General features: G+C 45.4%; 1 protein-coding gene across 4 annotated transcripts in view; it reads left to right on the top strand.

Moving 5' to 3' along the window:
• WASHC1 (WASH complex subunit 1) overlaps positions 1-23,125 on the top strand; it is a 45,013-nt gene that overhangs the window by 16,036 nt on the left and 5,852 nt on the right. For all 4 annotated transcript variants that reach the window (XM_063319097.1, XM_063319089.1, XM_063319079.1 and 1 more), the window contains exons 3-6: positions 15,581-15,692; positions 16,383-16,529; positions 21,520-21,656; positions 22,607-22,742. In XM_063319097.1, the coding sequence (XP_063175167.1) occupies positions 15,581-15,692; positions 16,383-16,529; positions 21,520-21,656; positions 22,607-22,742 (532 nt within the window). The remainder of the gene's footprint in view (positions 1-15,580; positions 15,693-16,382; positions 16,530-21,519; positions 21,657-22,606; positions 22,743-23,125) is intronic.

Raw genomic sequence — 23,125 nt, forward strand, 5'->3', positions numbered from 1 at the left:
TCTTGTAGGGGCCTGTTCAACTAGTTTGAATTTTATGGGGTTTTTTTAAGTGTAGCACACACTTTGTAAGAAACTGCTTATTTATTTTAGCTCTCATGGTCCTCTGGAAGATAAATTTGAAAGCTTGTAGAGGTGTAGCTTGAGAGGGGTTTCCAGGCTATTGGGAAGACTTTAGGAGGTGATATGCGGGGATGAGATCAGCATGGCTGGAAGGTTGGTGGCAGCTGGCAGTAGCAAGGATCCTATGCCCTCAAAAAGAGGTGAAGGGATAGCCAGTGTTCTGCAGGAGTCCAGATTACAACTCTTTCTGGATGCTGCTAAAATCCTTAAGCTTAAAATCTTGCAGGATCTGAGGCCCAGGCTCAATTCAGATGCCTTGACAGCACATGGAGTGGGGCAGCGGGTGGGACGGGGGCACAGATAGAGCTGTCACAGCTTGAAATGAAATGGGAATAGTAGGAAAGAAGAGACTGAATGGTATTAAGTCATTAAAAGATTGTTCCTTCAAAATGAAACAAACATCATGGAGAATTAGCCAGACAGGATTCTTGCTCATCTCAAAGTGCTGAAAATCTGTGTCTTTTGGACTTCCAGAGATTAAATGTGTCTTTTGAAGGAGAGGAGCAGAATGCTAAATTTGATTTTGCAAGTGAGATGCTTTTTGTGGTGTTGTCATTGAAATGTAGTGGTGGTTACTTAAGCCCTTGCTGTAAGTCTACTAACAACAGCCCTTCCACATCAGTTTCTTTCACTAGCAGTCTGTTTATCTTTGAATTCCATTCCCCCAAAAGGAGGGTGATCAATCTGCTCTGCCTTAAGTGATTGAAAGGCAGGCTTGAACTTGATCAGAGAGCTGTAGCCTTCTGTACACTAACAAGGCCTTCAGCATAGTTTAAAACAAGCAATTTAAAGAAATGATTGAAGTACTTCACCTTCAGTATCCTCCTTCAAGCAGCCTTAAGCTTTTCGCACCTAATAGCAAGTCTGCAAATAGAGGTACATTTTAATGAATATCTAAAAGACTCAGTGCTGGCATTAATGCAAAATGTTTCTCAAAGCATGAGATGAGTTTGCTTTAGCTACAGAAAGCATTTGGGGGGGGTGGGGCGGAGATGGGCTCTTAATGCCTGATCCTATGTCTGAAAAGAAAATGATGGAATATTGTGCCCAGGATGCTGAAATGGCCGTCCAGGAGCACAAAGGAAATACAAGCCTTACCCATATCCTCAGTCACTAAAAATAAAATGAATGGTTTAGGTGCAATCATGCTAAACTGCTGATATATCAATTTGCTGTAAGTAGTAAAAAAAGTGAAGGAAAATGCAAAAGTAGCAGGAGAGGCATTCTCCCGCTTCTGGATTGGTTTCAAAACTGCTTAGCAAAAGGAGGTAGGCAACAATTTCAGACTTACTGGAGCTCTTGAGAGGATTCTCTCTACTCTGACAGGGCCTTTCATGATAGTGGAATATCTAGTGGAAATGTGAGACAGTTTGATCAAAAACAGATGGCATGTTCAATAGGAAAGGCAAACAGTAGAGAGACACTTAGGTAACTTTGGTGCATATGGTTTGTTGTTTTATTTTAGTTTGTGTTTTTCTTAACCTTGACAGTGTTGTCTCTTGTTTGTACTGTGTGCCCTGTTGGAGAAAACTCAATACTGAGTAGCAGCTTTCAAGTTCTGGTGAGATAATTCTCTCCCTGGTCCTTAAAGACAGTAGGAAGAAGTGTGAGCTGCAGCTACCTACATAAGTGCAACTTAGTGGCTGGAAAAACACACACCAGGATGAGGCTTGGCCATCCTGAGGCCTGAATCCCTTTCTTCCTCTCTGGACAGCTTTTATTCAGCTTTTGCAACTCTGGGAGATCAGATCCATTCTCAGAAGGATTTTCCTCTTTGTTTACTGAACTGTTTCTGGATTGAAATGGTAGTGTGTGACTAGCCTGGAGCCCGAGCACTATGCAATTGCAGTGAAATAACCTTCTTTGAACTTGAGTGCAGCAGGGTCTGAACCAGCTGATGCATGTGGAGGCTTATGGACTTCAGAAACACTGACTGACGTATTAATGCAGTGAGGTTTTAGGTGGCTGAGAGTTGTAATATCCTAAAGCATAAGAGTAACATATCGGGCAGTAATAATGGTGGCGATGCATCCATAATAGTCTAAAGGTATGTGAGAGAGAATTCCACACTGAACCCTAAAGAAGGCTTTTCTGCATAACAAGAGCACTGACAGCCCTTTGAGAAAGAGGTAAAAAAATCTGGTATGGGATAGAAGTGGTGGTGATCTGTCCTCCTTACCATGTCCCAGAAAGACTTGTTCCAGTGAGCGGTGCAAGTCTTTACAACAGGACCAAGCGTTCACCTTTGTATGTTTACTTTCAGTTAATTCTGAAGCCTAATTATGAAGCTCATGCATGAGCATGTTGACAGCTTTTGTGGGCTCCTCTCTTGAATGTTGTTTCAGAGTTTCTACCCAATTTGGACAGATGCTAACATGTGAATCACCTGTACGTAGTATTTATAAATGTTCGGGGGTGCCTTAAAGGTAGCGTTGAGTTGGAGGAAGGTAGCGTTGAGTTGGAGGTAGGCAGCAGTTCAGTGCGGGCATGGTGGGAATGTGTGGTAGGGAAACAAGTTTTAGAGAGTAGGTGCTGGGTGAGTAGGGCTACAGTGCGTCTCTGGCTGTGTTTTGCTGACAGCTATGGTGCCAATCACTCTGTATGTTAGTGGGACGTCAATGTCAATTCAAGGTCCAGGCAGTGACCTGAGCCTTGAGGGGCTGCCTGAAGAGCAGAATTGGGACTGACCTCCCAGCCACGGCTGTGAGTGGCTAATGCAAAGAGGTCTCATGGCTGCCGTACTTTAGCATGGGAGTGTTAAGTGTGCTTCCATAATGTCTTCCCCTAGTTTTCATGCCCTGAGCAAGTTCTCCAGGAGAACTCTGAAACTCTGCTTGTTGTGCAGCTGAGTAAACTTCCTTTTCTTGAAGTACTCTGGATGGCTGCGGCTAGGAAGGATGCTGATGGACTTGATAGGAGATGCACTGGCTGAGATTTTGTCCAGCAATAAGTCATGTCTATAAACTACTAGGGCAGGAGGTGGCGTTAATTACTAGAGATTTGGAAAAGATCTTATGAACTTCCCCATCCAGAGAGGCATTCCCTTCCCCCCCAGTCCCTTACCCAAAGTGGCTGTAGCTATTATTCTCTGGAAATATCCAGGGAGAAGCAGATCATAACAACAAGTCAGTGTGTGCCTCACAGCAGAAGAAATGTTCCCTTTTTTTCTAGTTCCTTAGCCTGCAGGTTTGGCAATATTTTCAGATTTTCCCATTCTGCTTGACACAATTGCCATGTCGTTCTTTTCTTATACAAAGTGATAACTCTACCTTCGCAACCAGCTTCAGACGCTGGACTCTCACACATGTGTTGGAATCATATTCTGTTCCTGTGGATGAGTTCTGTCTACTCACTCAGCCCTGGAGGAAGAGATTCAAATAAGTCACTTTGTTTTACAGGCATGACTTCCATCAGGGATCTAGTGTGGAGAAAACTGTCTGGAAAATAACACAGAGTGGCTTGAAATGTGTATTACAGGCTCCCTCCTATATAAGTGGGAGTGTGCACACTGCAGGGAGAGTTGCGGGAGGAAACATGAGCGCCAAAGGTCTGTTCTTCACAGTTGACTGGCGGATTAAATTCTCTTTCCATGGTCCTTCCTCCTGACTGTAGCCATGGTGCGGTCACTGGGCTTTTCCAAATGGGGTAGGTTAGAGTTTGGGTGTAAATGCAACTGACAGTTAAGACAGAGCAGCGCTTTTGGAGACAGTGGATCAATTTGCAGTTGCTAATGATGGAGTTCTTGTATTTCTTCCATCTAAATCCTCCAGACAATCATTTTATTGAGGGGATCCCCCATGCTGTGCCACTAGCTGGAGGAGGGGATAAAAATTATTTTTGGAGCCAGGGATAAAGGATTTAGATGGTAAAGTGCATTAAAGAGAAAACCCCAGGTGGGTAATTTAGTATCCTCTGAGTTGAATTCCATTCTTACTTTATCCAATAATATGATCCTTATTCTGGATTAATATGCATCTTAAAATGCAAATACCTGGGTTTATTTTACTTCTAGGACTTGCATTTTAGATCTCCCATCAGAGCAGAATAAGACATGCTTGATGATCTTAAGAGGCATAACAGGACATTCCTTTTAGACAAGAAGGTAAAGCTGTTGCATTTCTGTGGTAGTGCACAGGAATAGCCTTTCTGATTGTCTGTGAAATATATATAACATGCCAGTCATTCCCGTAGCTCAGCACCAAGAAACTAGAAAGTTCATGGTCTGCACAGTTCAGTTCTCTCTTCGCTTTGGCCCGGCTACTGGGTTTCTTTGGTTTTGCTTCAACAGCAATACTTTCAACAGTGGCATCCTGGATTTTGTTGATTCCAAAACAAATTCAGACTTTATGTGACTCTTTTGAGGGAAGGAGGGTGAGAAGCTCCCAACTCCTCTTGGGTTACTGAGCACCAGGCAGGGTTTTTTTTAGTTCTTTCTAACGTGTAGGTGATTTTGGGGGGAGGGAAAACACAAACAACCTCACAGCCAAAATCATGCCCTTCATTATGCTTCATGCTTACTTTTCACTGGGATGAGGGGATTAGCTGTTGCTAAAGGCATTGGTCCGTGAGAACGTTTATTGAATGAGTATGTCACAGGGCGAGTGGTTAGGCTATTAAAATTTATGAATTTACGGTCCTGGAAGTTTTGGGGTGGGGAAGGAGGTTTGGAAAGTATACTGTACAAATTTGTTCTGGTATTATTGTGAAGCTACTATTTCTATTCTCAATGACTATTTGCGAGTTATGACGGTGGAAAAGATGAGTTTTAAAAGGACAGCGAGGAAAATGAAATCATGTGTCTAGAACCGCTCTAAAAGCGATGTCTGATCACTTATGTGCCACAGACTGTTTCACTGAAGTGACCGAGCATGTGTCGGTCCAAGCAGAGAGACATCTGCTATTTGATGCTGTTAGAAAAATCTCTGTCTGGGGCCCAAAGTTTTTTGGGAAAAAGTAACTGGAAATCCCTCAAGAAAGTAAGAAAGTACTGTAATCACTCAGGAAAGATGTTAAATGGATAACGTGTCATAAAGAGTTACTCTCATTTGTTGAAGAAGCACTTATGCTCAAATTAGCTTGTTGATGGGCATATCATAGAAGGTGCCTTTTGAGATTTGAGTGTGACTGCAATTGATTGTAGGAAAATGAAAAAGTAACACTAAACAACCTCAGTTTCTGAAGAGCAAATATTTTGAAATAAAAATCTCCAGTTGCAAAAAAAATATGGAAAGAAATCTTTCCTTTAAGAGAAGATGACCTGTTTTGAAAGAGAAGGATCTGTTATGAGTTGTTGTTCATATTGGTAGCACGGGTGAGAAAGGGAAAAGATGTAGTTGGCAATGAGGTTTTGTAACTAGCAAAGGGCTGATAACTGTTTCTGAGAAACTGTTTCTTATGTGGTTGGGCTTGTTTTCATTGTAGCAAGAGTTTGGGGGAATCTTGGCCATCGGCACTGGTCCTCAGAGGATGCTGAGAGGATCATTGGCTGCTGAACAGAACCAGCAAGTGGCAATGCTTGCATGAGCAGAAGTATCCAGTTGAAGGAAGGCTGGAAGGGAATAGAAGTAATTTGACTGTAAGCTGTTGAAAGTACAGTGATCACTGCAGCAAATATGACGAGCAGAAACACAGTATTGAGAGCAAAACAACTCGCAAGTCATCCTTCAAAAGCTGGTTAGGTCATTTACCAAATACCTGATGACAACCTCAGTAGGTCAGGACAAAGTGAGGAAAGACCACAGAGGCAGACCCTTATTATGTGCTGGGAGTCAGAAAAGAACTAAGAGTTACAAGAAGAAGAGATGAAGTGCAGTTGTCTTTGAGGGTTTCACAGCTGATGAAACAGACTGCTTTATGGCAGCAAGTCCCTTTTCTTGGTTAGGCTTTCCTTCTCCTGAATATGCAAGTCCAATTGTGCAGGACAGTTGGTTTTTTTTTTTTTATAGAGAATTATTTTAGTTAGTAACTGTTGTGTGAGTACTATCTTGTAAATGATAGCTCTTAAGTATCTGTTATTGAAAAGACGACAAGGTTTCAACTTGTAGCACATGAGTCAAACTCTGTGTGATTGCCATCAGCTTCTGGGAAGTGGGGAAAATTTAAAGTCAATGCAACAAAACTTTACCTTCAAACTTGTGTCTTAAATGTGGGGAGAGGGTATATTTTGGATCCAGAGAAAGAAGTGGTGATGGAGAGAACGGCCAGTGTTTTGCATCAGTGCTTGCTGGCTGTGGTTTATTCTGGAGAGCAGCAGTGGGATGGATTTGGCAATGGGGAGGCACTGAAGAGTGTAGAAGTACTTTCACAGGTGGTCATAAACTCAGTAAAACCAAAAATTAAACAACTACTGAAATGTATATATTAACTCCTGTGAATTAAAGCAAAAATTGTTCAAATTACTGAATGATGGGCTGAAAATCTGGTCTGATGGAACTGTGCTGTGAATTTCTCCAGATTTCCTTTGTCATGGGGCACAAACGTTTTCACTCTTGGTGTCACAAGCAACTGAGATTTAATTAACGCTTGGAAATTGCTTTGAGATCTTTGGGTGAAAAGCAATGAAGTTCTAATGATATTTGATTAAATGCAAAGAGAAGCAATGCTTTCCTTGGAGAATGATTAGAGTTTGAACTTCTATCACGGGGAATCATGTTCCGCTCTGGAGGCAGATGTGTTTTGATCAGCATTCTTATTCTTGGTGACAGTGGCTTGTTTTGGTAGCGGAGATAAACTGATTAGGAGCAGCATTTATGATATGTGTTGTGTTGGTATAAAAGGCCTCCATTCCAACAAACGAGTGGGAGCTCAGCTTACCTGGTACGTTCAGCCTTACATTAGGGTAAGCCCTGTAGTAGAATCTTCACAGATGTTCACTAAATCAGTTCTTATCACACGTGTGCAACTGGGTGCTACTTGGTCAAGAAAACGGATCTAAAACCACTTGGAAGGTATGGGGGAAAGCTAGGAATAAAGAGGATCTTCTGATAAAAAAAGGCTGTCCTCTTGTTCTTCAGTGTTGAGTCAGTGTGGACTGCCTTGCCAGTGGGGAGGAAGGCCCTGCAAATGTCACTTTTCCTTCCCACGTTATCATGGTGATGTCGCGAGGCATCTTTGGCTGCAGTGAGGGACAGGCTAAAAGGGCTGGGGAGGCTGCTGTGGACTTGTTAGTGCTGGTCCCTGCTGATGCTACCTTCAGGTGAAGATCAGAAGAAACAATCAGTTTTGGCTGGTGGCTCATGCGTTTCTCTTGCAACCCCACCTGGGAGAAAGCACAGATCAGACATTTGAATCCAAGCTGATTTGTCTCCTGTGGCTACTGCTGATAGGAAATGTAGAGCGTAATGTTGATTAAGAGTGAATTGTATAGCAGAAATGTCCTTTGTGTAGAATCTGGCACCGTGCTGAAATGAAGGCTGGGAAGGAGTTTCTTCTACACTCGGTGGAATCCAAGACCTTTTTAAAGGCATTAGCTCTCCCTGTCCCCAGATTTCGTTCACCACAGGGTCACCGGGGCATTTCTCCACTGCTTACGTTTCCTGTGACTCTGTGTGGTGGTAAACATTTTCTGTTCTGTGGGGACAGCGAGGAAGATCTTTGACTATTCTAAGGAAGGAGCTTTGATGGGAGAAAGAGAAACCAAACCTCATGTTTGTGTACACAGTTGATTAATTTAAGGTTACAAGGTGCCAAAACACCTTCTTAAGCTACCTGCCAAATATGATCCATAACTTCAAGCAACACAGAAACAAAATTTACTTCTGACAGTCTTGTAAAATTCTGTCCAAACAGAATTAGTCTTCCTTTCAAAGTGATTTAGAAAACAAAAATAATAACCAAACACTTAAGGCTATTACTACAAAAGATTGAGCTTCAGTGAGTAACTGCATCTGAGAATTTTGCAAGGATGAGTGAAGACTATATATACAGATAACAAAACAAGTTACTAGTACTTACATCATCTGCTGCCTAATATCTCAAGACTATGTCTGTGTCTGCTGCTCTGGGAAGCAGCTCCATGGTGTTCAGTATCTGCCCCAACACTGCCAGTGCAGGAACTCTAAAGGTCACCTGTGAAACCCCAGCAGTACTGGTAGAAGAACCAGTTTTTCTCATGACTTCTTTTAGACCACACTTCCCAAAAGTTTTCACCACGATGGTAGGACCTGTTTTGTTTATATGTCTTCACACTATTCATGAGGAAGTAGTTTGAGCAAAAGTAGCCTCTATATTTTAAATAGAAGATTTAATTGTGTAATTTCTTTGCATATACAGACTTTCTGCTTAGTGTATATTTCTTCTAAAAACAGGAAAGCCTGTCTGATTTCAGATCAGTCAGTGGTGGGAGGCAAGTAAAAAGGTTGGAAGGCTAAAGAAGAACTTGTTTTTTTACCTTGAGGAAAAAAAAAAGGGAAAGAAAAAAAGAAAAGCTGCTTTTCTGGAGAGGAGAACAAGCTGCAGGGGGAGAGGGAGGAGGGTGCTGTGATGATAGGTCAAAATTCTAAGTTTCCAGTTTTACATAAACTTAATTCACAGTAGTGGGAGCACCTTGTGAAATGAGAGATTAAAAAACAAAATGAAATTATTGTGAGAACATGACCTGTGGAGAGTGATGTATGCCAGATCCTGCTGAGGATAACCTGGCAACCTTGATCACCCTCCAATCTGAAAAGCCGTTCGGCGTCGCAGGAGCGAGGCAATATGTGAATGCTGAAACACCTGCAAATCAGGCTCAAGGAGCAATCAAAGTGTGATAAACATTAATTAGTATAATACCCAAACCCTTAATGGAGGAAGGAACATTGATTACACTATCTCACTTGGGATTTCTTTCTGTCAGAGATGGTATATGATGACAGTTTCTGATTACACTTACTCAGACATGAAGTAAGACTTTAAAAACTGCTTGAATATGGAGAGGGAAGAGCAGAAAGCAAACAAGTTGATCTTTCTTTGAGTGGTTGAATGTGTTTGGCTTTTCATAAAAGCATGCATTTTTGCTTTTTGCCATTCAAACTTTTGAGGTGAATTGGCATTGTGAACTGGCTTTGAATGCTTCCCTGGATCACTATAAACCATAAATGTCTTAGCAGCCTTTCTTATGCTCTCTCCCCCTTGATCCTGCGATGTTGCCAGCTGCTGGGGCAGGGGGACTGTGTGGGAGTGGGGGGAGTGGGTCTTGGGCTTCTCACAGCCCATTTCTGGCTGTGCTGGTCATTGCTGTGTGAACTCTGAGCTGGCCCACCACAGCGTGCAGCAATATCCATATGTGGTAAGGCTGTTTGTAAAGCACACTCTAGTGCCTCATAAAACATTAGCTTTTGTTAGCCAGCCAGAACACACTTAGATATTCTAGCCTAGCTCTCTAGGCCTGCTTCAGTCTAGTGGATTGTGCATCAAAGCCCTGAGTTATGGGTAGCGGGGGCGATGCATTGATGATTCCCCATCACTTCAGCAGCCTGAGGAGCCATAAAAGCCCATGGCCTTGTCTCAAGAAGATTCTTAGACAAATTAAAACTTGAAAAAGTTTGCGATTTTCTTCTTCTCCACAGCATACAAATAGAAGAGAGCAGTGGTGTGCCTCTGGGTCCCATGAAGGAAGCAAGTGAGGAAGGCCTGAGAGGAAAAGTGGACATTTAGGTCCCTCAGCACCACCTTCTGCTGCTGTTTTCACCATGGGATGATGTCTCCCCTCCCCTCAGAGGTAGTCTGTCCTCACCTCACCAGTGGTTCTCTCACTTCTCGAAACCCACTGAAACTTGTCCTAGGGGTTTAGTGGTATCTCCTTCACCAGTAGTGGTATCATGCTGGTTTTGGCACTGGTGCTGTGGAAGGATGGATGGCAGCCAGCACTGTTATCTTCCCCTGTTACCCTGCTCCAGCACCAGCCACTTGGAGAGTCTGCAGATGTAATAAAATGTAAGATCCATAAACTCCATCCATTTTAATTCACGCCTCCTGCAGTAAGGGAGGAATTTAATAAAAGCATGCTTTGGAGGAAAAAAAAAAGGGGGGGGGGAAAAAAAGGCAGCTTGACTTTTAGGCAAAACCGCAAGGTTTTATGGAACAAATTTACCGTATGTACCCTGAAGTTTAGAACAGCAATGCCAAGCATCCCCCTGCTATCTCTCAGGAGCTGGAGCTTGGGCTGGGAGGAGACGAGACGCCTGACTTTCTATGATGTGTGCAGTCCTCATTTAAGGAAAAAAGTCATTTAATACTTCGGCTGCCTTATCCTACTGTGCAACTTCATTTCTCATTCTGCACTGTAATGTTCTTTCTCCTTGGTTGATCGCTTATTTTTGTACTTCAGACATGAAATTGAAGTTCTTTGGTATTCTAGAGAGGTTTGCTCCCAGCCTTTGCTGCCTTGCCTTTCTCATTCACCTTGGTGTGGAGCTCGCCTCTTCTCTCTCCCACTTCCCAAGTTTTGTCATCCCTGTCTCTTTGGAGTGATGAGTGCACTCAACAGGGGCAGCAGAGGGGCTCGTGCTGCTGTGATGCTTACCTCCAGCTGAATTCTGTCTTGCTCGGCCACCTTTCTGGGAATTTGTCAGCCTGTCTTTAAAAAAACCTGCTCTGATTTTAAACTTTTTTTCTGATGCTGTCTGACCTCTAGCAACTATAGGTGATAAAAATCACAATTCTTTTTCGGTGTTGTGGAGTGCTTGGAGACTCTCATAGAAATATAGTATTATTGCCATTGCTGACAACTGACAGGCAGTGTCCTGGATGCCAGATTCCTAATGCCTCAAATCTTTTTCCTATGGGAGTAAGAGAAAAGTAATTTTTCCCCATGAGCAGACAGTCGCAGCGGAGGAGGTCTTTCAGTAGCTGCCTGAATGTGAGATTTATCGGAGGAGTCATAAGCAAATAACGAGAAGTGATCTGCTCTGTGGCTGCAGATGGGACAGAGGATATGGGGCCGGCAAGGGAGGCAACGAAGTGGGAGGAAGTATTCCTGGGACCTGCTGTGAGTGTTGGAGAGAATTGCCTCTAAAATGGAGAGGAGCTCAAGGCAGCAGGATGAGGGCTCTAGGAGAAAGGAGAAATGAAAAATGAAATCAAAGTTGGGGGTGAAGCACAGGGGACTTGACTGCAAAAAGAGTTCAGAGGGACAAAAGAATGTGGAAAGCTTGAATCAAAGCAGCTGAAAGGTTGGCTTTAATATCTGCTTAGATCAAAAATGAAAGTCTGTATGGATTAAGAGATAATCCACTAGATAGATTTAATCTGCCCACATGTATTGCTTCCCCAAAGAAAAGCATTGGGAGGGGAAGGCTGGTTTGGCTCGGTGCCCAGGATTTGAAGGCAGGTGATATATTCTCTTTTCTTCTGCAGGCCCCCTCTTTGCTTGTCCCAAAAACATGCATCCTGCCCAAAGGGAGGGGCTGGCGCTGTACGCCTCCTGCTTCTTTCCTTAACTCCAGAGTCACATTGAATCTAACTAAAGGGGTTTCTCAAGCAGAAAAGAGCACCGAGAGCAAAATAACACAGCAATGACTAATAGGATAGGCGCAGAGTAGGTTCAGATGCTGATGGTGGTTTTGGCTGTCTGAGCGCAGGGTTCTGAGGGGCAGTAATGGGCCATTTTATTAACGCTTAGCCCTCCTGTCCTGATTGCAATTGCCTTTCAAACAAACGCCACTCAGTAATGCTGTTCTTAAATGGAGGTTGAGGTCTGAATGTCACCTTCCTTCAAGTACTTTGCCCCTGAAATCCATGGCAACATCCCTCTCCATCCCTTCCTGTTTCCTTTCTTTATAAACACCAGGTTGACTCCCTGGAGCAAGTTCAGTTTCCACAGCAGTGGAAATACTAAAGTTGCTGGAGGTCACTTGAACGTGAGGGGTTTTTTTCCATGTATTTTTTCCGGTATCAATAGGGTATATTGTCTCTTTTAACTAACACGTGCAACTGTATCTTGAACTGTACATGTATAACAGTCATGCATTTCTTGGAGCCTGTACATGTGATAGAATTTGGATTAGTTGGATTGAGGGGGTTTAAAAATTTTTTTTCATGTTAACTTGCTCAGCAACAAATAAATTAATTCTGTAGACTGGTGTGTGTTCCTTCTGTGTTGTGTGCCTGCCTCTGTACCACCTCAGGTGAAGGTTTTTGGCATATCTCCTAAGGTCAGTGAGATTTGGCCTGGCAAATCCTAGAGTAGGAGATCACAGGGCAAAGTACAGGATGCCTCAGAGAAGAGCCAACATGGTTTGAAATATCTGAACTGGCGCTGGACAACTTCCCCAGCTTCTGCTGGGAGCAGGCTGTCTGCCTGATACTGCCCTTTCATGGGTGGATTTAATCACTCTCAGTTATGTTTGGTGGGCAGAAGGGATGGATGAAGCTATAGATGTCTTTCCCTTTTGGATGCACCGTTATTGTTGTAGCTAGGGCATGGTAATTGCTAGTCATGCTGTGTTTTTAGGGATGCTTCCTTTTTAAGAGAGGTCCCAGCAAACCTTAAACGAAACAGATGCATGCAGCGCTGTGGCCTGAGAGGTGCTTTGCTTTCTGTTCTTCCCCTGATGCTGTCCACGTGCTATGGAGGTGCACCAAGAAGCACTTTGTAATAGCCAGTGCACTGCACGCCTGGTGGGGACGTAAAGGGAGTTGTGGCACCGTTCCACTCTTAAACCGGATGTCTTACAACTACCTGAAAGGAGGTTGTAGAGAGATGGGGGCTGACCTCTTCTCCCTGGTGACAAGCGATAGGACGAGGGGAAACGGGTTCAAGTTACGTCAGGGGAGGTTTAGATTAGATATTAGGAGACATTTTTTCACTGAAAGGGTTATTAAACATTGGAATAGGCTGCCCAGGGAGGTGGTGGATTCACCATCTCTGGAGGTGTTTAAAAAAAGGGTAGATGGGGCACTGAGGGACATGGTTTAGAAGTGGCTCTTGTCAGGGTAGACTAAAGGTTGGACTCGATGATCTTAAAGGTCCCTTCCAACCTCAACAATTCTATGATTCTATGATTCTATGATTCTTAGAGGGTGAATGTTAAATGTGGAAGTGGTCAAAGGTGAAAGGTAAGGATAACTGGGATTCCTCAAGAACTCCTTTGCTCCTTCACAGCTAGCAAAAGAGTGAGGGTGGGAAGGGAGAGGAAGAGGTGATACCTGGCGAAGCAGTGGGAATTACGTGGGGCAGAAAAGGGAATGAGGGAAGTGTTTGACTGCCTCACTTGATTCACATTTGTGGAGTGGGAGGGAGGAGAACAGTTACTGGTTTCCAGGCCTGGGCTTGCATAACTATTTGCTTAACACTTTCTTCTGGGAGAGAAACATCTGCCTTCTCAGCCCATGAGAATTGTGTCTGGGAGTCATCAGGGAACTGGCTAAAAGGCAATTGATACCTTGCTTTTATTTGGAGCTTCAGGAAGGATTTGTTGAGTTCATCTAGGAGAGGGATTTACTCTCCTAAAAGGTAAGCGGGTCAATTGCATCATTGATTTGAGGGAGAGAGGCAAAGCAGAAATAAATGACCAGTTTTTTTCAGCTTTGAAGGAAGTAAAAATAGTCAGATGCCTCCAGATGCTGCAAATAGTGTCAATCAATACAGATATGAAACATCTAGAAAAGAGGTGAACTGTGAGGTGGGAAAACTTGCTGGGGAGAGCAGTTAGGGAAGACTTAGGTCCTTCAGTGGCATCTCACACTTTAACAAAACAAGGCAATGGGGTAGCCCTGTGACACACAAAATGTGCTGCAGACAGGTGCTAGGAAATGCACACTGAAAGGAACAACAGAAGCTACTCCAAGAACTGATCAAGTGTATAAGTGATGTGGACTTACTCCACTGAGACAGAGGGGAGGTGTGGGAAGAAAATAATGAACAGATTTGTACGTCGTGTTGGTACAAAGTACAAGCTGTTAGGCTGTATTTAAAATAAAAGGATGGGGAAACGGAGAATAATTCTGAGAGGGAGAATCTCATGAGGTTCAGTTTTGCTCCGAAAAGAATAAAGTAGAAACAGGCTGCGCGCTCTCCTGCCATATGCACAAGGAAGGATTTTCATGCCTCCAGAAGAGGGGAGAATGGCTATAAACAAACAGAAACCCTTAAAGCTATTTAGAGAAAGAAGTGGGGGTCTTTCAGAATGATGCAAGGTGAATAGGCTACTTTTACGTACTGTTTTTTCACTACCTGCTATGGGGGGGGCTTTAGTGCAGTCCATTTCTGTATTGCAATTGGGACCGTGCTGCACAGAGTGAAAATCCTTGAAAAGATGGGTTTGGTACAGTTTGAAAATGGCAATCATGGATCACTGCTGATGTCAAATTTGTTGCTAAAAAGAATTACACAGAGTGGGAAAAAAAAGCATGGGAGCTCTCTACTCAAAAGCAAAGAGGGACTTTTGGTGAAATTTAAAGACAGTGCCTGAGACTGATCATTTTTTACAGCACAAAACGATCTGATGGAGCTCGTTGCTACAAAACGTTGCTGAAGTAGAGTGCTATCTCTCCTGATGGGTTGTATAGCCATAAAAATATTTTTTGTTGTTTTCATTAGAGGGGTGAAGATTCAGAACAACTTGCAGCTTTTGAGCTTGAAGCTAGGGAGAACCAGCTAGTTAGGCGTGGGGAAGGAAGGTATCCTGAGGAGGTGACTCCATAGTTACCTGCAACTGATGCCTGGTCCCAATGTCCCTCCTAGCCTCTGGTTGAGCCTGTGTGACGGTTCCTGCAGCACAGTAGCGACTGTGCACGGCACACTGGCAGTGTCAGTCATGCCCCTGGCTGCAAGGTGTCTGTGGGAAAGGAATAGGTCCATGTGGTGAATGCAAACGTACTTATCCAGTGACCTCTATCCCCTGCCTCCACAGAGTGCTTTTCACTTCAGTCCCAAAGCATTTTGATGCTGATCTAGTTATGCAAAAATTATGCAAGTTAATGTGCTTTATTGTTCCGAACGAAGACCTAATGTTGTTTAACTGATGTGGAAACCAAATCACAAAGGTGCGAAGCAACATTGAAGAAGCTGTGCAACAAACTGCTAGTATAGCAGAGGACAGGATAAGCCTTGTGAGTCCTGAACTCTGCTCATTAGCATGTGTCGCTCTTCATTTTTAACAAGTCATTTTTATTAAAAATGTGTTGGCAGTTGATAACTGGCTGTGGCTTTCTTGTCAGCAGTACCTGCAGAGAGGCATAGGGTTTGTGGCACTCCGGTGTTGCCAAAAAGCTCCAGTTCTCCATCTTTCTGTGCTGTGCCTCAGACAGCTGTGGAAACGTTGTGCTGTGAGTCACAGACTAGATCTACCTACATGTCAGAGTACATAATGCTCTCAATGGGACCACGACAAGTATATCTCAAACAGCACTATTTTGCCCAATGAAACAATCTAGTCCACCGATATTCACAACCTTCCCTGAGGGCCTGGGCACTGGCTGTTGCCAAAAAAATCTACAGGTCTGGATTCTTCATTTTAACAAAGGTCTTGCCTCGTAGGATCTCTCAGCGGGTGGAGGCCAGCCGGGCACAGCTTCAGGCAATCGGTGAGAGAGTCACGCTTGCCCAAGCGAAGATCGAGAAGATAAAGGGCAGCAAGAAGGCTATTAAGGTAGCAACTTCAGCGAAGGTTGCATGGCCTCCCTTCTCTCTTTACTCCTGATGTAAGCTCTGCAATAGAAAAGGTGCTCAGCTGCCAAGCTGTGCCTTGCATCACCTCTCCATGCCTTGCTGCTGAGCAGGGCTGTGATGAGAATCCCCTTCCTAACCTGGCCAATTTATGATTTTTAGACCCATGAGCCACACAGCTCCTAGCTTTATGAGGTCTAAATCAGTTACTGCCCCAGCTTCTCCCTGAGAAAGAGAAAAGGCATGCGCTGAACTAAGCCAAACACCTTCTCACTTTAGGCTCGTGGACACTTTGACTATTTGAATGAAAACTGCTGTTGGAGAGCTTGCCCTTAGTGCATCTTAATCTCGTTGAGCTTTGTAAAACTGGTGAAAACTTCTTTCCCCATTCTTCCTCCATTTAATACAGTGTTTCAAATTCCCTTACCGCCAGTGGATGCCTATGATCTCCCAGTACTTATATATAGGGAGAAGTTCTGACACTTCCACTTTCTGAAGTGACAGCCCATGCATGTTTGGGTCTGTGCAGATAGCCTATATGAGCCTGTTGACTCCAAGCCTCTCCATTCCTGCTGGCAGCACAGACAGTGTGCCTTACTCAACTCTCTGTGTTTCTATAGCGTAGGATTGCCTAGTTGTTGGGATTTTTCAGTCCCTCCTTGTCTCTCCATAGGTATTTTCCAGTGCCAAGTATCCAGCCCCTGAACGGCTGCAGGAGTACAGTTCAATTTTTGCTGGTGCAGAAGACCCAGCTAAACAGAAATGGCCAAGACACAAGATTCAGAGCAAACACCGAGTGCTGGATGAGAAAGCTCTGCAGGTAAGGAGGAGGAGAACAGACCTTGAGATGAACAAGCAAAGAGAAGCTGTGAGGCTGTTAATCTCCTTGATGAAGTAGACCAGGGCTTTAGGATATAGACTGGGAGCAGAATATCTTTTCAGCTTGGCCTGTTGGCAGGGATGTGTGAGGTCAGGCTGGGAAGCTTGTGGAGCTGCTGGTTTGAGAGGGCCATGTTGGTACAAAACCTTGGCGCAGTGGTTGAGTACTCTGGGTGGCTGTTGGCTGCCAACTCTCCGGAGCAGTTCCATTTCCTGAAATACCACTGTTTCCAGCAGCAGTGCTTGTGGGTGCTGCTGGCTGGGCTTAAGCCTTCGGCTGTGCAAGGCAGCTGGGATCAGGGTCATATTTGCTTGAAAAAGTTTCTGAAGGCTCTAATATAAACGATGGTGAGAAGGGAAAGGTAAAAGTGCTTGTTAGTGTGTCAGGAGAAAAAAGGAGTCACTAGAGTGTTTTTCTGTCCCAGGAAAACATCGTGCTTGGGTATTGTCCCTCCCCGATTCCCAACTAAGTTTCACATCTTGGAGGGAAAGTTTGTTTTGCTTCGTTACATCTTGTGTTTGTGCTTTGCTTCTGCTTTGTCTTGTGTTCAGCTGTTGTAGGTTGCAAGACCTTCAGAGAGGGGCTGAATCTCTCAGTACCCAGCACAGTTGGGGTTTCCAGGTGTGCCCGTAGCGCAGGTGTCTGCAGCTAGTGGTGTTGAAGGAGGTCCTGAAGTACTGAGTTTTCCTTTTAGCCTGTGGGTTGAGATGCAGGGAGGGGCTTCTTAGGGAGGTCTAAGAAGTGGTGGGTTTGGCAGGAAACACTACCAAAGGAGTCTCCAACAATTTGGGTCAACCTCACCGGCTTGGGAGGAGGGGAGGAAGAATCGCTGTGTTTAAAGTTTAAAAGTTGCTGTGTATGCGCCGTGCCAGGAGTAGTGGATGTACTCGTCCTGGCAGGTTAGGGATCAACCTGACAACTTCCCTGCTCTCCACCCCAAAAGAGACTTCCTTCCTCATCCTTGTGTGCCTTGGCCCAAAAATAAAGCTGCCACTGAATAATTTATCACGATAAACTTGTCTGAGTTTTAATGGAGTTGAGACCTGACACAGTGAGGTAGTTATGAATATTTCAGCCAGGCCAGGGAAACAGGGTTGCTGGCCGAATGGACAGCTGGCAAACTCAAGCAGGGTTCGTGCTTCCTTTGAGCCCTGGCTGTAGCGCAAGGCAGAGCTGCACGGGACCTGCTGCTGGCCGACCAGGGGATGCTGGTTACGGTTGTGCTGTCTGGCTGGTGGCCCCATCCCATCAGAGCGTGTGGGGGGAGCAGAGGTACACGGTGAGTGGGCAGGGGAGATGCTCTCCCGCCCTGAAGGGCTGGTGCCAGTGTACAGCCCCTCGTGCGGGGAGGGGATCAAGAAGAGCGTCGGCTGGTGAAAAGCAGTGTCCTGCAAAGAGTGAATGCTATGCCTGTCCAACCGGCCTGCTGGCTCCAGCAGGCTCTGCTGTCTGTCTGCAATGTCACCTCTTCCCTGTCCCACGTGGTCTCTACCATTGCCATCTTCTGCCCTTCGTGACCCAGGCTGCCATCACCACAGGGACTTTCTTGTAGGCCCCATGGGATGTTTGTATTTGTTCCTCCCTTCCTGTGGCCCATCTTTTGATCCTCCCTTGGGGTTGCTGATCTTTCTCTGGCTTTGTTGACCCTACCTGATGCAGTGGTCTTGTTACTCTTGCCAAGCTCACGGACACACTAACTCCTGCAGCTCTTCTGTGGGGCATGAGGATGCCGCTGTGCTGGCGAGTGGCTGTCAGCTGATGAACGATGGAGGGGCCTGCACCAGGAGCAGCTGGTGTGCTGAGTGGGGCTCGGTGCGGCCGAGCTCTGACCACGTTCCAGGGGGACAGGCCCTGCTTGGCCATAGCTGAGCATGGAGCCTGATGTGCCTTGCAGTAATGAAATGTGACAGAGGGAAGTCTAATGTTTGCATTTATGCCCTCCTCAATTATTCAGAGCTTTCAGCAGAGGCTCGCTGCCTGTTTTCACTTCTAATGAGGGCCTCTTTGCTGGGAGCAGTTGCAGTGGCCTTTGCTAACTTCGCTCACAGACGCACACACACGCCCCACCAGGAAAGCAAGCTCTGCTCTTGTCAGTTTGAGGGTAAGTGGTGGCAGCCTGTGCTCAGCGCTTAGGGTTTGTGCTCTGCGGGGAACGCAGCTGAGTTAGAAATATATGTGGTTCTGCAGTTCATTTAAAAATGCTTCCCTCCTGGGAAACTCCTTTCCCCCTCCACACCCCAAGCAAGTGAAAACTCAGCTGTTGAGAGGACACTGTTTAGGCTGGTAAGCACTGATGGGTAAGTGTCAGAAACAGGGTCCTTGTGGTAAGCCTGCAAAGCCACTTGCTTTGCACGTTGCTGTGGTGGCAGCTAGGCAGGGTTCAGCAGTGAGTTGGCTGCAGCCCTTTGGGGCTTTTGGTTGCTGGGCACTGCCTTTGCGGTGGGACCTGTCTCTGGGTGCTGCAAGTGCCCCACAGAAGGCTGCGAAATGGGGTAGGAGACATGGTCCACCTGGGCTTGGGAAGAGGTTCAAGAAAAAGTTATGGTCCACCGCTGGAATAACCCCACAAGGCTTCAAAAATGTCAGTATCTGGGCATGTCCTTATGAATTCCGCCTCTTTTGGAGTCCACCATGGCCCTGGGGAGGCTAAGCCAGCTTTTTGGCACTTGCTCATCTTCAAGTGCTTTTCCAACTAGCTTCAGCACGCCATTGGCATGGGGGGAATGACGTTTCTGGTGTAGCACACCAATTTCCTTTTATAATGGTGTGTGCTTAATAAAACTTAAGCACCAGGATGACTTAATATATTTTTAACTGTAGACTCTTAGGAAGAAAAATTCCTGGAAATGCAGCATCCTTAAGGGTGTGATTCTGCCGGTGCCAAACCCCAGGTTGGGGTGTTTGAGCACTCAAGTGCTTCCCATGACCTCAGTACATCGAGGTTGCTGAACCTTTGGCTTAAGACCTTAATGTCCCTATAAGAAAACTAATTTTTAAATGGCATGTTAACTTGTGGAATTCACAGTTGCAGGATATTATTGATGGTACGTAGCTGTTCTAAATTGCAAAACAGTTCTAGGCAGTTGAATAAGACTAGCACTTTGGTGGCATTTAAATGAAAAGGATTACGTAGAGCCTCACGTTTCAGAGTAATACTCATGCTTAGTGCTTTTATAACTTCCTTAGATGAGAGCTATAAGTAAATGTAGGTAATGGTTGGTTTCTCACTACGCCCTTAAAGTGACGCACGGTCTTCCAGTGCTAATTGAAATCTACAAAGAGAGAATTAAAAAAATATATATATGACTTGAGGGCTAACTGTGTGTGAACAGTTCTAGCAAAAACATCAGTACTCCCTCATGCTTAAAAAATTAAACATTGGGAAATGAATATTAATGATCAAAAGAACCTTTATTTTTGAATCTCTGCTTTTACAGTCTCTAAATAACAATTTATATATTTTTGCCTACTTGCTTCTGTAAAAATTCAAGATGTTTCAGTGTACTTTTTGCAAGTTGGAATGTGTTATTTTGGGGGAAAAATATTAAATCAAAACCTCCCAGGTCTTTTCTTACAGCATTTTATAGACTCAGAACATCATACAAACTCTTAGTGGATTAACTGAGCTGTGACTAAGCCATTTCCCAGCATTTCTGGCTACTAAATTCAAGACTGAAATTTCAATCAGCAGGAACTGCTTATTTCACTGAGATGGGTCTTAAAACCGAGCAAACAGTGGTCTCCATTTCCCCCATACAAGTACAAAGAGGGAAGAAGGACTCGGAGGATGGGATAGAGCAGGGATGCTGGCAGTAGTGAGGCAGTAGGAAGCTGTGGACAGTATTTGGAGTGGCTCATTTGGTCATCTTCTGGTGGCAGAAGTAAACCTCAAGAGCGTGGCCAATTATTTAGTCTGACAAACTGCCCTGGTTAGTGCTCTGGTTTCTTCTGGTATGAACGCTTACCACCTCGCAGCTGCCAGGCTGCTGCTTGTCCTAGTTTGTGAAGAAAGAACAGGAGCTGTGAAGGGGCTGAGGAAAGATGTAGGGAGGGGTCTGACATGGAGGTTTGTCCGTCCCGGGCTGTCTCTGGGTTCAGGAACTGAATCCTTTCCTCCCTCTACAGCAAAGCTTGCTGTGGGCGCTGAGCTTTGTCCCCCAGAGCATCTGTCAGCAGGCGCTGTCATGCTAGCTGAAGCACTGGTCTGATCTGGGATGGCAATTCCTGTGCTCTATAAAAGTCAAGCAGTTCAGATGTAATAAGTCCTTTTCTAAAGGGAGCTCTATTTATTATGCATGAAGTTTTAGAACCGAGAGAGAGGAGATTTCAGTTCATTAGAGTTGAAAACTCCTGCAAATCCCTCAGGCTTTGCAAAACCATCTGGCACACGTTCCACCCTGCGCACTCCCTTCTGCCTGATCTCTTGCCTAGTGCAGGCACTCTCTTTTTTCCTAACCTCTTTTTCCTTTGCCTTCCCTGCATACCCCACCAGTGGGATCACATCTCTTAAAACATCAACTGAAGGCAGCAGAGGGGAGGTAATAGAGATGTTTGGGGGACTCTGCCTGCGTGAAGATGTCTAGTAGTTGGAGACACTGTAAGAAATGCCTTTTAGATTGTGGTGATTGATCCCTGCCTCTGGCTGTACAGCTGGAGTGGTTGTATTATTTTGGTGGATCTTCGCCACAGCCAGCGCCTGTTCAACGTGACCCAAAAGCACGTGCCATGATTCTGAACTGCTGAGATTTGTCATGAGTGTGGGGTTGCAACATTGTCCTTGTGCTTCCTTGCTCAAAGGGAGATGGAGAGGGAGCAGTAGGGTTTCCAGACCATGCCATGGATCCAGCAGTGTGGGTTATGGTACCTGGGGAGAGCTGTCTCAGCAGCTTTGATTTTTGGGTGTTAACACCTGTTATCTGTCTTCTTGCAGGAGAAGCTCAAGTACTTCCCTGTGTGCGTGAGCACCAAAATTCACCAGGAGGATGATGCAGAAGAAGGCCTTGGCAGCCTCCCCAGGAACATCAGCTCCCTCAGCTCCCTGCTGCTCTTCAATACCACCGAGAACTTGTGAGAGCTGGAGCAGCACTGTGCTGCTCACCTGCCCCTGCTTGTCCTCAGAGGAGCTTTCCCTTCCCCAGGGACAGCAATAACTTCTTGCTTTCCTGGGTGTCTCACATAGCAGGCTCCTGCTAGGACAGGGTTTCATACCGCTCTGTTGGCTTCCACCTAGCCACCCTTTCTTCCCCGCTCTTCCCCTTGGATGGAAGGGTTGTTTTGTCTGCATCTGATCTTCCATTCACCTGCTTTCAACGCGATTTTGTGCTTCCCTTCCCCGACTTAGTTTTTCCTGTCATCCCTCCGTAATTTTTCTCCAGCCTTGAGAGCTGCTGTCACTCGTGCCTTTCTCTGTCCCATATGCCAGCCTAGGTACTGCTTCTTCTCCTGATGATTCCTCACAGCAGCACTTCACTGCTCTCTCTGCTTTAATGTCTCCACTGCCTCCCTCACTGCAGTTCCCCTTCCCATTGGGCTTTGCCTCAAGGTTCCCCCTTCTGTTCATATTGAAGAGCTTCTTTAAGCCCTTCTTGAGCTTTCAGCTGCTGGACTCCCCCTTTCTTCTCCTAAGCCATGGATTATTTCCCCTCTTTGTCTTTCCTCCTGGCCCTTGAGTGTCAAGTCACCAGGAGAGACTGATGTCTCCTGCTGCAGGCTGTAGGAAGGTTTCAGGCCAGGTGGTGGGAAGGGGAGAGCTTGATGATGAAGGCAGTGCAGTGGGCCTTTGCTTTAGGAGAAATGCAGAGGCTGCGCTGGCAGGGTGAGGAGCTGATCACCTCCTGGTTGTGGCGGGGTGAGACAGGAAAATGGGGCTTAAAGATGGAAACTGGAAGGCCCAACATGATCCACCTTCTTGAGTGAGTCAGGAGGTCCCCTCCTCCAAGGCATTCTTGGGTATGCTGTTTCTTTCTGGCCTTGGCTCTCGGGGCAGCATCACTGAAATATTTGTCCTTTACCCTTAGGTACAAGAAGTATGTTTTCTTAGATCCTCTGGCTGGAGCAGTGACCAAGACCCATGTGGCTCTGGAAACAGAGACAGAAGAGAAGCTCTTTGATGCTCCTCTCTCCATTACCAAAAGGGGACAACTGGACCGACAGGTGAGATGAGCTGCTTCCCTTCAGAGGATTGTGCTCAGCTCTCTGAGGGGAGAGGGCTTCTGTACGGTGTGGACCAGGTAGGAGAATGGCCCCTCATGGGGCTGCAGAGTGTCTCACTTATCAGAAGGACCATGCCTGTTTTTGTGCTTGAAGTCCTTGTGTGAGCTTGATGGGTGAGACAAAACCCTCAAACTTGGCAGGTGTTTCTCTCTGCTCAAGCCTTTGCCGAGTGCTGTGAGAAGAGTAACGTGGTATCAGTTCACCTTGCTGCTAGACCTCAGGGCTATAAAGGAGTTTGGCGACTCCATCACTTGATCATCCCCTTTGTGCTAACTCCTGAGCCTCATGAGTCTGAGGGTGAGCTGCCACTGCTCGAAGGTGCC

This window comes from Chroicocephalus ridibundus, chromosome 1 (genome assembly GCF_963924245.1).
Source record: "Chroicocephalus ridibundus chromosome 1, bChrRid1.1, whole genome shotgun sequence".
Taxonomy (NCBI): Eukaryota; Metazoa; Chordata; class Aves; order Charadriiformes; family Laridae; genus Chroicocephalus; species Chroicocephalus ridibundus.